The sequence below is a fragment of the Watersipora subatra genome, chromosome 1, assembly GCF_963576615.1.
Source record: "Watersipora subatra chromosome 1, tzWatSuba1.1, whole genome shotgun sequence".
NCBI classification, from domain to species: domain Eukaryota; kingdom Metazoa; phylum Bryozoa; class Gymnolaemata; order Cheilostomatida; family Watersiporidae; genus Watersipora; species Watersipora subatra.
Window position 1 is genome coordinate 57,139,932 of NC_088708.1, and position 16,275 is coordinate 57,156,206.

General features: G+C 34.5%; 1 protein-coding gene across 1 annotated transcript in view; it reads left to right on the plus strand.

Annotated features, from left to right (window-relative positions):
* The first annotated feature begins 1,353 nt into the window (after positions 1-1,353).
* LOC137389456 (integrator complex subunit 1-like) overlaps positions 1,354-16,275 on the plus strand; it is a 53,748-nt gene continuing 38,826 nt past the window's right edge. The window contains exons 1-12 of the mRNA XM_068075498.1: positions 1,354-1,432; positions 2,798-2,830; positions 3,189-3,335; positions 3,841-4,031; positions 5,553-5,690; positions 7,412-7,559; positions 8,748-8,871; positions 10,769-10,955; positions 11,206-11,351; positions 12,207-12,348; positions 14,173-14,473; positions 15,246-15,439. Of these exons, the coding sequence (XP_067931599.1) occupies positions 1,381-1,432; positions 2,798-2,830; positions 3,189-3,335; positions 3,841-4,031; positions 5,553-5,690; positions 7,412-7,559; positions 8,748-8,871; positions 10,769-10,955; positions 11,206-11,351; positions 12,207-12,348; positions 14,173-14,473; positions 15,246-15,439 (1,803 nt within the window). The 5' untranslated portion in view covers positions 1,354-1,380. The remainder of the gene's footprint in view (positions 1,433-2,797; positions 2,831-3,188; positions 3,336-3,840; positions 4,032-5,552; positions 5,691-7,411; positions 7,560-8,747; positions 8,872-10,768; positions 10,956-11,205; positions 11,352-12,206; positions 12,349-14,172; positions 14,474-15,245; positions 15,440-16,275) is intronic.

Here is a 16,275-nt window from a genome sequence, read left to right on the forward strand (position 1 = left end):
GCTTCATCAATTTCTGAAACAGTTATTAAGATCATATTTGCTATCTCTCAATGGCTGCCTGCATAAAAAAGAACACTTAAACTTATAATGATAAATGTGTGTGGATGGCTGTAGCAGTTGTGAGTATAAAAAACCTTTCTCTATTTCAATTTGCTGGCTATATCTTACATGTATTTTTAATTTGTGTTGGCCTCTTGTGGTATTTTAATTTCTAGGTTTATGAGCTGATGATGAAAAACACTAAATTGAAAGATTGTAAAATCAACAAATAGGTGGTAAAAGCCATATTAGTAATAAATGCAGATGAGTCTTTGACATTCGACAGCTATATAATTATTTTTAGCAGATAATATCATATGTTGTTGCTGTTTCAGGAGTCTTTGATTGTTTATAAAATATATGTGTGAAGTTTGTTAACATTTTGATGTATCAGAGCGCCCCAGGTTGGTTGAAATTTACATAAAAGTGGAAAAACAATTGATAGCTTCTCTTTTTATGGGTGCAACTTAATTTGAAGCACTTATATTAAGGAACAGTGTTGTCTCACAAGCATAAATAGCCCAGCATCTGTTGGAGCAGTAATAGGAACATGTAAAAGTGACTATTTTTGTGACTATGACTATTTGTAGCTGTGCTCATCATTTACAACCATTTCATCCTGTGAAAGATTGAGGACTTGTATAGGCATTACATTACGCTTATTGAAATGTTCAATGAAAGACTGCAAAGTACAATTATTTTTATTCTTTTTTATATTAAGTTTGTAATAGAAAAAAACTAGAAAAGTTTTTTGCTAATGCTACAACAACAGATCGCCGATGTGTTTTTAGCTCAAAGTAATTTAGTTTGGGATAAATGTCAAATTAGAGAAAATAAATTAATTTACTTTCTAGAATACATTTTTATGACTATATTTAGCTGTGCTCATCATTTACAACCCTGTAACGCTTCATATTTCATACTATTCTTACGTCATTCTTCTTTCATGTTCAATCAGATATCCTGCAGGTGGGTGTTTACGAGGCTGATTGTCAGGAACCAGATGGAGTTTTTAGACCAAACATTTTAGTGATTTGCCAGAAGGCATGAAGCGTATTTGTGAAGTTTAGATGAACTCAGTCGAAAAATGTGGAAACCCATGTAGTGTATATGCAGACTAACAGAGACAGACAATAACAAAGCTGAATTTATTAATATTTAATATTCTTGCTTCATCTTCTAGTCGTGTTTAAAATTTAGCAAACAGGATTCACTCTGTTTGTCTCACTAAAAATCTTATACGTAGCACACCTCTGTGGCTCATTGGGATCACTTGCTATGTAAGTCATCTATAGTCTTTATTTTGTCTCTGTAGATCCACGGTTATGATAAAAAACTCCTATGGATAAGCTAAGAGCCGGGGCTGCCGGCAAAAGACCAGGAAAGACCAAAGGTACTTACATCTTGTGGTAACATAGTATATTGTTTAATACATTGTATGATATATTATATAATATATGATATGATATATTGTATAATATATTGTATAATGTTATGTATGATATAGTGTATGATATATTATATGATATATTATATAATGTATTGTATGATAGAGTGTATGATATAATGTATAATATATTATATGATATATTATATAATGTATTGTATGATAGAGTGTATGATATAATGTATAATATATTATATGATATATTGTATGATATATTGTTTAATATATTGTATGATATATTGTATGATATATTGTATAATATATTGTATGATATAGTGTATGATATAGTGTATGATATATTGTATGATATAGTGTATGATATAGTGTATGATTTATTGTATAATATATTGTATAATATATTGTATGATATATTGTATGATATAGTGTATAATATATTGTATGATATATTGTATGATATACATGTATTGTATAATGTATTGTATAATATATTGTATGATATATTGTATAATATATTGTATAATATAGTGTATAATATAGTGTATGATATATTGTATAATATATTGTATAATATATTGTATGATATATTGTATGATATATTTTATAATATACTGTATAATATATTGTATGATATATTGTATGATATATTGTATAATATATTGTATAATATAATGTAAGTATTGTATTGATGAATTATTCATAGACTATTCTTGTTTTAATAGTTATCACATACCTTGTCAAGCGGCAATATTCATGATTTGGAACACTATTTTAAAGGTTCAGTTCATTGAGGTTGAAAACAGTTGTCTTTCTAAATTCAAATTAAACACAATATTAAAAAAGTCAAGTTAAAAACTTGTTCACTGTTTTATCGAATAGCCTCAAGTTGAACTACCGTCTATTGTGTTCTACTATGTATGTACTTCATCACTATAAGTTTAGGGTTGGCCAAGTTGATTCTTGTTTATAAGTGATGCTAAGTTCTCCGCACTATTCCATCGTGTTAGCCTGAAAAATTTATTAGTGGACTGACTGCTGCCACTAGTTAAGTGTACAAGGAGGTAAATCCCTTTCAGGCTTTTTATTGAAAATTTCTCCATATTATCCCATCATTGTTCTAAGTTTGTTTGCAAACATTAAAAATGCCTTTTTTTAATTTACTGTTACATTGGAAAGGTTAGCGAAAGCTGCGGGTCTTCTAAAATGATACAACCTACATTGGTTTAGTCGAGATGACGTACTGTGTCATTGATGCATCTCCATGACTGATTACTAACTTTTGTATTTTTAATTTTAACCAAACTAATAATGTGATGTTTAAATGCTGAATAAAGTTATTTATGTGCTTTGTAGGGCATGTGACGCCATTTGATATGATACCACTGGGTAAGTCTTCTTCATGTTATTTTTATAGTTTGGAATACATACAGGTAGATGGTATAATTGGTATATTGCAGGGCAGGTAGATAGTATAGTTAGTATATTACAGGCAGGTAGATGGTATAATTAGTATATTACAGGGCAGGGAGATGGTATAATTGGTATATTACAGGGCAGGTGGACGGTATAATTGGTATATTGCAGGGCAGGTAGATGGTATAATTGGTATATTGCAGGGCGGGTAGACGGTATAATTAGTATATTACAGGGTAGGTAGATGGTATAATTAGTATATTACAGGGTAGGTAGATGGTATAATCGGTATATTACAGGGCAGGTAGATGGTATAATTCATATATTATAGGGCAGAAAAGTGGTGAAGTTTCTAAATCAAAGCTTCTCGCTGCTGCTTCTAAGCCAGAACCATCATCTTCTGCTGCCTTTCTTGGACGAAAGTCTCAGCAGACGCCTCCAATCACACAAGCTAAGCCTGATGAGACGGCTATTGAATGTAATTATGTTTTCTGGTAGGCCCAGTGTAGGTCATTGCAAGTTACAAAGTATACCAAAGGTTTCTCTGTCTGATCTTACTCATATATGGGGTGTTATGTGGTGAATGATGATGCCAACCCAGTATAACACTTAATTTTGTGTATTTTCTTCATTTACTTGCTGCAAGACTTCCAATTGCATTTCTCCATCCTTATGCATTGCCTTGTCTTTGAAAGTATTTGGAGTCATTACGTTCCATCAATCTCTCAGGCTATCACCTTGCTATTAGTCACAAGTTCTCGACAGCATTACTCATTAAGATGTTCCTTCTATTGTTACACTTGCATATTTTATTTCTGTTCAACTGAGGGATTTCTATGGTCTAGATCTTTGATTTATAAGAAGCTTGTTACATCAAAACATTCTAGTTGTTTTGCTTTTGATGTTCAGAAACAGTTTTTTATAACTAGCTCAACGATGTTTAGAAATTTTATTCATTCAGTACTGTTCCTAACACTCACCAGGTAAGCCTACCGAACTGTATGATAGCATCGTGGCGGAAGGAGAGGAAAATGACAAGACAGACAAGTTGTTGTGCGGCGCTCTCAAACAATTGCACAATCACAGGGCCAAACCAAACCAGCATGTGGTGCTAACTCTCATGGTGCTCGCCAAACAGCAGCCACATATTTTCTCTACTGATTCTGTTACAGCGGTAAAAAGTTTTAGCTCATAGCTAGTAGATTATTGGTGTGCTCATTTACTTTCTGTTACCTGAAATCAACAAGCATGGCCCGCCATGGTGACTTTCTAGATTGTTCTCAAGGTTTAACTCATTGCCTACCACAAGCCGCATTTATGAGGCTCGGCACAGTGTTTACGTAAGGCCAAGAGCGGCATGGTGCAGCTGTAGTAGACTGCACAGCATATACATAAGGCCAAGAGTGGCATGGTTCAGCAGTAGCATGCTTGCTCCATAAACGCTTCTGATTAGTAAGTAGTTAATTAGCCTATCGTGTTTGAACTTGAACGAATGAAAACTTCTGTCAGTTAGAGATCTACATGAGCAAGTCTCTTTATGTAGAGTATTGTTAGTGCCAATATTTTTAACAACTATAACCAATAGTAATTAGGTGTAATTTAATGTGGTATTTTAAAATTATTTAACATGTTAGCATTTACAAAAGTTGCAAATAATTTTTGTTAATGAGAAGGTGGTAGGTCAAGCTAGAGCTGTTCGATGTCTACCTGCACTATGCATTCAATTTCAGAGTTGTTTTTTCCTGAAAACTGAATCTTTATTTGTTACTTCGGTTTACTCAGATGGGCATTATGAACCGCATATATTTATTAATAAATAGTAAACTAATAATTAATATTTGCAAAAGATGTTTAAGTAATGGGGACATTTTCAATTATATTGATATTAATTAACCAATACAATTTGAAAAATGTTATCCTCTTTAAAATTTAATGAATCAACATCAAATTAATTAATTTAAAAACAATTGAATAAATATAAATAAAAAAATTACAATATGCTCAGGACAAATACAATCAATGAAGATTAATACTATAATAAGATATTAAAAATATAAGTCTCTTAACTACAAAACATCACATGAGTTAATTTGGCAAGAGTCAAGACTATTGCTACAATTTGGATTTTAAAAAACTCAACACATTTGCTGACCGATCGATGCTCTCACGAAAATTTGCTTAGGAAACTGCTACGTGGGCATGCGCAAACACTAAATCGAATCGTGATGTTAAATTCGGTTCCTACGCAGTTGTCTTCTCTTTTTGAATCGATGAACCGAGAGAGAACAACTATAAAAAACTGAATGCATTCGAATCGTTATCCAGCACTAGGTCAAGCTTATTTTTTTACACCTGCAGAGCTGTACGTTTGTAAAATATAAAGCAAGTGTAGCTCGAACAGTTTTTTATTCAGCTGTTAAGCAATTGCTGTTGTATTTTTATTCTTTAGTGGATTGGCGCTTAGCCAAATCTATGTCAGAGTCAGAATATCTGCTCATTTGAGGTTTTGGTAAAAGCACTTCACCCTTTAGGGTGCTCATCATCACTCAAAGAGCATTTTTTCATAAAGATTTGATGTTCGCAACTATCACTAGCGCAAAACTAAGTTATCAGTTTGTATTGTCGGTTTGTGTATATCAAAGGAGAGCAGAAAAATGGGCTCATTGCGTACAATACGTCATATATTGTACTTCAGGCCTTGTGTTCATTGCTGAAGCGTGACCCATCCATAAGTTTCAAAGCAAAAGGAAATGCAATTGTACCTGTATTAGCATGCAACATGCTTTACTGGGCCCACGCAGACGAGGAAAACTGGCCTCCACAGTTTGTTGAGGTTGGTAGCATTTAATTGGTGTATCACAGAGCCAGTGGCTCTTTCGGGCTGCTTAAAGTCATTTGCTGTTTTTCTGAGGCACTTTGCTATGAATTTTACCTTCTATTGCTTGGGGTTGTTTATCCCGGATATTTTCATGTAATGTGAATTTTAGATGTCCATGTAAAAATTAAGTTTATGTGACACTACCATCATCAAGTAGGAGCAATTATTGTAGGATAAGGCGTTGTCGTACAATAGCATCGATAAGATCTAGTCATCCACACGGTACTGACAGCATATAACTGTTTAGAGCTTTTGAAGGACTATTAGTCTATGGTTTATTCACTAAATTATTTTACTGGTTCGCCTGATATCTGTTTTTAAGATGAAAGATGTTTCAATTGTGTGAGCTCCTGACCTTGCTGTCCTACACTTGTATTGCTATATTTGTTCCTCCAACTTATTAAATTTTGAAAACCTTGTGGCAAGTTTGACATGGAAAATTATTTCAAGTGTTGTTCAAATATGCTAAAGAGAAACTCTTGTAATTATGGTTAGATTAGTGGGTGTGCAGGGAGATTTTCTTTCTGTTAGTGAGTTTACTAATAAAAAAGTTTTTTATCGTAATTCGCAATAGCTGGTCAAATTGTATTTTTAATATAGTTAGGTGTGAGCATTGTGGGTAATTTCAAACATAGTATTTATAGCTTAAAAAATTAGCCCTTTGAGTAAAGATGTTCAGCTTTATGTCTGACAGTTGGGCCCGTTTCGGTTTTAGATGTTTTGAAAAACATTACTTTTGGCCCTTTTCTAAAATAGTCGTTGGTACCATGGGTTTGGTAAACACTTTGTTGTATGAGATGGAAACTATTAAGCATTTGCTCTGCTATCGTAACACCCTCATCTACAAAGTACACAAAGTTGTGCTATGTTTTTCTACTTGTGCCTTTGATACCCTCAATGTAGTGACTTCATTTACCTTCTAAACCGCTGGCACAGTGGTGAGAAGGGCGATCTTATTGCCGATATCATTTCCTGTTATGGCTATATGCCTTGGTAGTTAATACAAACCTAAGCTGTATTTCCACCCTATACACTATGGCCTAATATGCTAGAAGTTAGTCTTTGTAAAGTTTATACAAAGTTGTGTTCAGGTAATTTAAAATCTATAAAATACTTTCATAGAACAAGTGCAGTCTCCGTGTCAGCACCAATGATGACAACACATAAATCAACAGCATGAAGTTCTTATATGTTCATTAGTATTGCTTTATTTTTTCAAGCATTAAAATGACACAATTGAGATTATGTTGAAATTGTAGTTTTTCCGAATCAATAATAATAATGATGAAATCATCAGACATGTTAGCCTATTTACGCATCTTCTGTGGTGCATCATGCGCAATGTTCAACTTATTATTGCCTCATCATGCTGTGATTTTTCACGATTTAGAAACAGAATGCGACACTTAGACATCATTCATTTATAATATGATCACAGGCTCTGATTTTTGTATGGGAATTGTTAAATGCTTTGTTAACCCTGTGAGTTGGGATCATGTACTACTTATATATTTTGTGTGTGTTGATCTACATAATTAAACAGCAACCCAATATGAAACTCCGTGCAGGCATGTGTACCCGGAGACAAATCTTTGAATCTACAACCCAGTGAAACTCATGATCCAGGTGTATATATTTATTCTTCTAGAACATTCTAGTCTCTGCGTTGCTTGTAGATATATCTGGACGATTCACTTGGGGAAAGGATTTGGGTGGATCGGCCGGACTGCAAACCATTTGTAGATAACATTCTCACTGCATTCAATACTAAATTAACGCCAAAGAATCCTACAATGTTGGAGAGCCTTTCTTACAATGTTTCAGGTCCCTCATCAGGCAAGCTGTTCTTTCACTATGCATTGTCTGGCCATTGGTAGGATTTGTCTTCTCTTGCTTTAATCAATGCATTGCCTGGTCATCAGATGTAAATATTATTTATTGATACAAGTTATTTAATCTATGCATTGCCTGGCCATCAGATGTAAATATTATTTATTAATACAAGTTATTTCATATATGCGGTTTATGTTTTAATCATAATTGTACTATGTTTGAAAGTCAGTCATGCTTTCAATGATAAACTTTGGTAGGATTTGTTTTCTCTTGCTTCTTTCAACTTGAATCTATCCAGCTGGGTTATTACATCCTGTCACATTACGGTGCAGAGACAATTACCAATTACAAGTATGTTATACAGTGATTTATGAGTGAGGGGATTTAGCTACGCCCCCTATTTACATAGGAAAACTTTAAATGGTCAACATTTTCATAGGATTCTTTAGATTAGAATTTTCATCAACCTCTTCACTTCCACCTATTAAATTGCGATGTTTTAAAAAAATGGGAACATCATATGTTGGAAGATACTCAGGTGTCAGTAGTGTTAAATATTTGCTAGAATTTTACTTCATATGCTTGAAAATTCACATGTTAAGCAATGACAAGTAGAGGTTTGATTGTATATTGCAATATATATATATATAATTGTATAAATCTACTATATACCGATATAGCATAAATGGTGCCTCAAAGTGATTTTTTAAAACTGATAGCTGAAAATGTAAATAAAAAGTTCAAGATTATCACAGTTGAGAAATCAATGGCTGTTTACCATAGAGTTATATACATGTATGGGAATCAGGCTGTGATATCTGTTAGACTTTAAGGTCAAGCATTGCATGTATGTTTACCGGTCTGTCTTTTTATTCTGGAAAGTTTTTTACACTTGCATACTAATTCATATTATAATAATCAGATGTTGCTATGCATTATTGACTCAGATATGTTTAGGTTAAAATGATTTTACAAAACCCAAAACTTTATTCTAGTTAGAAAGAGACGCTGTCAGTGAGGATCTTTACAACTACGTACTATAAAACATCTCTCTAGGTCTGTGATCATTTCTTTAGGTCTAGTCTCTAAGTCTGTGATCATGCACACCTGTCTGCAAGATTTCAGGCCTGTGATGACGAGCACATGATTGTCTACAAGGCTCATGTTTACATGTTGCAGGTGGAGGGGCCTCCTCTAGTCCTACTCATAATCCTTTTCACCATACAAGCTCTGCTAGCGACCTTGGGGATGATACGTCTGTTAGCTTTTCCCTTGCTCTATCAACTGTTACCGTCTCACGCAGGTAAAGGTTGTATCCTGTTTAAACTGTGTGTTATAGATATGCTGCTGCTGTGGATTTCTTCAATCCTGAATGTCCCACATTGCATTGTGTTAATATTAGCAATAGATATATTTTGTATTCAATGCATAGGAACCTAGACTTGGTAATAGAATTATATCTATGAATGTTTGAGAGAATCGGCTTATGTCATTTTTTTCTGCTTACGGCTGCCCATCTAGACTCGCACGCAGCATGTCGACCTAACAAGTAGAATTAGTCACTCAATATACCATAAAACCTCTAATTGAATGCAATGGCGCTCCATTTATCAACTCTTTATAGCGGCGGCCAATTAGAGGCGGCGTTCAAATAGAGGCTGGCGGTGTATTTTTCAAATGGCTCATCAGAATTTTCGTAAGATAAATTTAACCCTATTACGGGTGAAGCGAATGTAGCTTATATTTTGCTTTCTTTTTTCGGTGGACCAATATTAAACCTTTTGGATGCAATAAATCTGCTAACTTACTTACAACTTTTCAAAGATCTCTTAATAAATATGCATCGAGAAACCGAGAAATATCTCTACCGGTTGATATCTATTGCTTGCAATTTACCTGTGATGATATTATAGCCTATGTCATTCTTTGCAATTTGATGGCATTTTTAATTTTTATTTCGTTCTAATTTTAAAATCATATTTTTGTTTTATATCTATATTTAATAATGTTGCATAAAAGCTCATTGATATGTTTGCTACAGTTTGCAGCCAAAACTAGCTTTTCATGTGCAATAGAAGTGTAGTTACGAGCATTGATACATTTCAAGCCGTGTTAAGATAGCCGGAAGGATGCTATTAAATAGCATGCTATAAATCTGCATATTTATGTTATATAATAATCTATCAAATTTTACAAATATATATTCATGAACAAGTGACATAAACGGACCATACTTATATGACATGCAAAAACAAAAATTAATGTTTTTAAAACAAAAATATTTCCATCGTTTGCTCGGATAGCCGCATTTTAATTGTTGCTTTCGATGGAACAAACATCTTCTAGTTGGCCAATACCTTCCACAATATCTTCTTCCCTCAACTCTTCTGTGTTTTGCTAGTCGATATTAGCATCCAAACAATTTTTTTGACAGAGCAAAACTTTTATGCGCTGCCTTTAGCACAAGTGCAACGCGTAAAAGTTTGCTCACTAAACGTAACCTTTGGCCCAAAACTTGCCAACCGTTTTTATATGCATGTCTTTTGAAGTATTAGCAATTATTATAAATAGGTGTACAACTGGAGAAAAACAGTACTGCTGTAAAAGAAATGCTACTACATTTTTTCAAAAGTGTTGCTGCGCGCCGCGAATATGTTGTGTGTAATTACATGGAAATATTGAACTGTAATCTACTGCTTATATAAAACTGTTTATTTAATGTTCCGTGTTATTTAATCATTTGATATACTTACAACACCGTTTGTATCTACCATTATTCCTAACACGAATGTCGTAAGTAGCATCTGTAATTACAAATTATCAACTGGAAACATTTACAATGCTACAAAATTGTGTTAAAATTACTCAATTTGTTGCGCTACGTTTTCTTGAAAGTATTACAGCTGTTTTACCTAAATAGATTTTTCTACATGACATTCACTCAATAGAGCCTTGCGTATCATTCAAAGATAGTTTTATTTGTGTTTTATTTTACCTAAACGTTTCTTAGATGTATATAGCCGTAGAGACCGAAAAACTCACTACCTCATATCTTCACTTTACATAATCAACCACCTGTCCATTACTTGTCAAGAACTGGCTTACTGAGTTTTTTTTGTTAATGGCTTCATCCGTCAACACATCCACAGTTTTAGCATGAATATTTTTTGAGCCAGCATGATCGAAAGCTTTATCTGCAGGTATAACTTCCAACTGGATAGTGTGGAGCAGATGGTCATGGATAAGTTACAGGAGCACATGGCCAAGAGACAGCACATGGAGGTTGTCAGCAAACAGTTCTTAAAGCTTCTCACCACTGCCTCCGGCTACTGTTCAGTTCGTCTTCTCTTTGTCGCAAAACTTGAGATATGGCTACAGAATCCAAAGGTATGGTGAGGAGGATAAGTCACAGGACAGAGTACAGTAATGTGTACATGTTATTCTTAGGTCACACTACTACCTGGATGTAGAAGATGTCAAAGGTCTCTACTTTTTAGTTAAATGAGGAACAGCTGCTATTTCTTTACCAGAATATAGATTAGTATGAAAATGTGCCTGTTAGGTAAGTCAGTAATGGGTGATTGTGGTCAAATGCTAAAGAGTACCTGCGAGTATCTCTAAATGGACTTTTTTGCAGCTGATGCGAGTGGCCCAGGACCTCCTCCTCAGTTTGTGTCTCAACTGCTCTGGGCTGAATCCAAATGATAAAGACGTCATTGTTGCCCTATTCAAAATTCGTGTTAAGAACAAGCAGATCGTGTCACACTACCTTGCCTGCATCAGGTAACTTGTGTAGGTAGCCAGGTTCCACTAGGTAAGGTTTAACAGCATAGGAGGCCTCCAACTGGTGAGATGTGTATCTAATTATGTGTATGCTAGGTTTATAACAAAGATGCTAGATTTATATGAAGTATGCTAGGTTTATATCAAGTATGCTAGGTTTATATCAAGTATTCTAGGTTTATATCAAATGTGTTAGGTACATATAAAGTATGATAGGTTTATATCAAGTATGCTAGGTTAATATCAAGTATGCTAGGTTTATAACAAGTATGCTAGGTTTATATCAAGTATGGTAGGTTTATATCAAGTATGCTAGGTTTATATCAAGTATGTTAGGTTTATATTAGGTATGGTAGGTACATATGAAGTATGATAGGTTTATATTAAGTATGCTAGGTTTACATCAGGTATGGTAGGTACATATGAAGTATGATAGGTTTATATCAAGTAGGCTAGGTTCACATCAAGTATGCTAGGTCTATAACAAATATGCTAGGTTTATATCAAGTATCATAGGTTTATATCAAGTATCATAGGTTTATATCAAGTATCGCGTAAAGGTTTCCATAACCTCACACAATCGTTTTGCTCTTTTCCTTGCATGAACGTTCTATAGCTAGAAAATTGTGAATTTTAAAAGTACTTAGTCAGTGTGTTGAGATTATATCATTCCCAATGTGCCAAAGATAGTTAACCCACGGTAAGCTTGGGAAAGGAATCTTCTAAAGTGTCTCTGTTGCCAATGAAATTGTTCTTCGGTCACGTTATTCCCTTCTACATTTTGAAGCCGTGCAAATTAATATAGTTTCCTCATAACATGTGTTAACTACGGGAATGACTCTCTGGCCATTACAGAGAGTTGCTAGAAGCTGATGAGAGTAATCTCCGTATCGCCATGACTCATACTATCTACAATGAGCTCTCCGCCTCGAGAAACCAGAACAATATGCCGATCCTCTCCATCATGTTTCAGCAAGACCCTGACAGGGCCTCGCAGGTACTAAATTTTAATCTAGGTTCTCCTTTTGACCAAGGTGTGAGTGCACTGCAATATCATTAAAAAGAGTGAACTTGGAGAGATATATAATACGAGCACCTTCATTCTTATTTGCAAACTATAAATTATTTAATAATGGTTTACTAACTGTACTGTGCTGCAGCAGATATTGAATCTGTTTTATTGCTCCAATAAGATGCGTTCATGTTACCTTGTCTATGATTGGTGAATATTTACTACAACAAGTGCCGTGTCCGTACGTTTGTTCAAAGCCAGTGTTAGAGGTTAGGGTGAAATATTGCTCTGTACGGTATTAGAAATCGTGACATTCAGCTTACCAGATTACACTCTATTATCTGCACTAATCAACCGCCTTTCAGCTTTTCAGAATGATTGCTGAAATAGTTGAGCACATATTTATTCTCTGTGCTCTTCTCTTGGTACATAGTTATATGTATAGTTATTACACCTGATTATCTCTCACAGTACAGTAGACTACCAGGGTACCATTTATAATTGTACAGTATATATAGTTGATAGTTATTACACCCGACTATCTCTCACAGTACATTAAACTACCAGGGTACTAGTACTAATATATCATTAGGTTTCTATTACTGATCAACACAGACAAAAGTGTTAAATGGTAATTCAACATAAAATCATCACCTGCTGCAAGGTAGAGAATATTGTACTCAGACATTGAATGAAGCATTTGTTGAATCAAGCATACGACATTCACTATCATTTTGCTAATACAGTGAAACTCGGATAACTCAAACTTCAAGGGACCGAGCAAAAGTGTTCGAGTTATTAGAGCGTTCAAGTTATCAGGACAGTCATAAGTGCACGTATTTATCAGTAGATATATGTACATAGATGTACAAAAGCATAGATTGCTTGTTGCAAGTTAAAGGGTCTCTCGTGTGAAGTTTTAAATATTTTTAATCAAAAAGTATAGATATTTTTCTATCACTTGAGATTTGTTTGTTGCTTTAGGTGATGTGACTGCCAGGACGTTCTCAGATTAAAATTGGCAAAACCTGATCGCTGTTAAAACGCTCAGAAAAAATACATATGTATTTTTCTACCGAGCGTTTTAACTAAGATCAATTTTGCAGTAAGTCAGTTATTACAAAACTGCTTTACTATTAAAAACCCATAATCAATTTTGCCGATTTTACTTTCAAGTTATCCAAATTTTACCTCGCTTTTCTTGCTTTCGGAAGGCTATCGCTAAGCGGATGTTTGGTAAAATTTGATTTTTGCAAACCTTTAGAAAAGTCGTTAATGAAAATATTTTGCCAATGTTGGTAATAACGAGTCCTAAGAACTACTAAAAGTCGATGTTTATCTCTATGGCTTGAAATAAAGTGATATTCTAAAGCGATAGTAACAACCGTTTCGGTAGCCGTTTGGCAAAAAACTGTTCGAGTTAACAGAGTTTCGGTCGAGTTATCTAAAGACATTTATTATTGCGTGGGAACGGACCAAACAAATACGTTGAGTTAACCATGTTTTCGAGTTATCCGAGGGCGAGTTATCCAAGTTTCACTGTATATGTTAAAAACATCAAGTGTTGGTTACACAATCAAGTCAGTACATTTGTAACCTCTATCTGACTAATACAATTTTTATAATTATTTTCTAATGGATTGTCACAATATTAAGTCCATGATACCACACACAAACACACACTAGCATGAGCTTCCAATGGCCATAATGAATGCATTTGTCAACTAGGGTATCCATGCAGATCACATTTCGTAGAGCTTATTATCATCTTGCGTGAGCATAAAAGCTACTGAACTGATTGTTTTGCAGTTTCTGGCAGATATATTCCTTGACTTACTGATGAGCAAGGAAGACTATCTTTCATCCCTCAGAGGGCTCCTCCGTGAAATCGTGCGAACGTTACGGCATGATTTCACATTTCACTCGTTCTGTGTCAGTCTGATGGGAGACTACTCGACCCGACCTTCATTTCACAGATTGGAACTGGTGGTGAAAGAACGTGTTCTGTTGGCAGTCACAGATCTGGTGGCTGTCTGCGAGCTTCTAACAATTAGTCCAGCGGTGAGGGAAGCGTCTGCAAGTAGCATGTCATGGAGTGACCGACGCAAAGGTATGCAGTACGCAGGGTCGTGTAAGCAAACTCTACATCCATGTTTAATTCTATTCCTAGATCAGCTTTTTATGTTAAAACTATCATAATTTAATCGATTATTACAATAAAAATACATAGTAATTTGTTTAACCTGTTCCACTGCTCAAATACCAACAATAGATAATGCATATGATCACCCAGATACATTACATGTAAATAAAAACTGAATTAATTAAACAATAATCATTAGGAAGATTTTATTATAACTTTATCTATACCATGGGAGCAGGTAAACAAAGGTGTAGCTTTGGCGACGCAGGCCACAAACAGCGCATGGATGCAGGTGATGATAGAACTTAGGCTACATAACTTAGTCTACATAAACATTAAATTACTGTATCTTACTTTACGCTTTTTGCTTCTCATATATTTATATTATAATTTGAGCTTTAATTGTTAATTTTTTCACTGCTTTCACCATCATATGGTAAAACTTGCGTCAGTGAAATATTTGCTCAAATTTCGCATTGTTTGTTGAAGTGATTATAAGATTGACTGAATCCTGCTCTGCTCTCATGATAGCCTTGGGTAATGCTAGCATGGTTTTAACATACATTACCGATATAGTAGCATTTAGATGGCCTATAGATATTCTAATGTTGATTAGGTTATTTGTCTGGAGATAAGTTGCTAATAGTAGGTCTCCTAACAAACCAGTTATATTTTAAAATGGCAAAAAATATGTTTACTATTTGATGATCATTTGGAGTGATGAATTTCTGTTGCACAGATATTGCTGTGATGCAAACATTTTGGACTCAAATAGCAAAGATTCAGCGAGACGCAGTTAACTGGCTGTTTGAAAGCTTCATATTAATGCTGCCGAATGTGGAGAGTCAGAATTTTATACAGTGTTTGTATAAGCTAGTAATGATGGCCCAGAGTGAGCACTACTCCAAGGTTGACAACTGGCCGGCTGAAGCGGTAATCCAGATACCATAGTTATATTCTAGTCACCATTGTGTAAAAACGACTTCAACAAGTGGGTGTGTAACAGCCTTTCTTTGAATCCTAACAGCATTTTTAGAGTCTTTGGTGATTATGGGAGACTAGCTGAAATACGCTTTGTTTCTATTGAATCCTGTTGCATAAGCTAAATATCTAAGTATATGATCTGCTTAGTGGTTTATATAGAAACTAGGTGAATGCCCGGTGTTGCACAGGTAATAAAAAAGAAACTTGCACAGAAAGTTTTTGCACAGATTTAAAACAGCTTATACACAGTCGCAGGTAATGTAGTAGCCATTGGCTAAGTTGCTTTACCCAATGAATTTGAGTAACTTAAGCTAGTCTAAATCTGTACTATAATAAGAACCGTTATTATAACTTGAGCCGGCGTTAGAAAAAAAGATTGCATCATGATCTCTCATGCATGGCGTGTGCTATTTTAACCAATCGGTATTAATGATTGGCAGTTGTAAGAAGTATGTGAACAATTATACAATAGTATGGTAAAGACCATGTAGCGTAGAGAATAGTACGCCTGTCTGCAGAACAGGTGTTTCCGAGTTCAATTCCAGTGTAAAGCAGGTTTTTCGTTCTTAGATTTCAATTGCTATCACTGGATACACTAACGACTGACAAACAAACTCTGAGATTTATTTATACAGACGAGTTCAATTCGTTTGAAGCAGATTTTTTGTTCCTTGATGTTAAACGCTATAACTGGACACACAAACGACAGGTGGCAGACAAACAAATGCTGAGATTTATATATATATATATATAGATGATGAACAACACATAAATGAAAGAAAAAT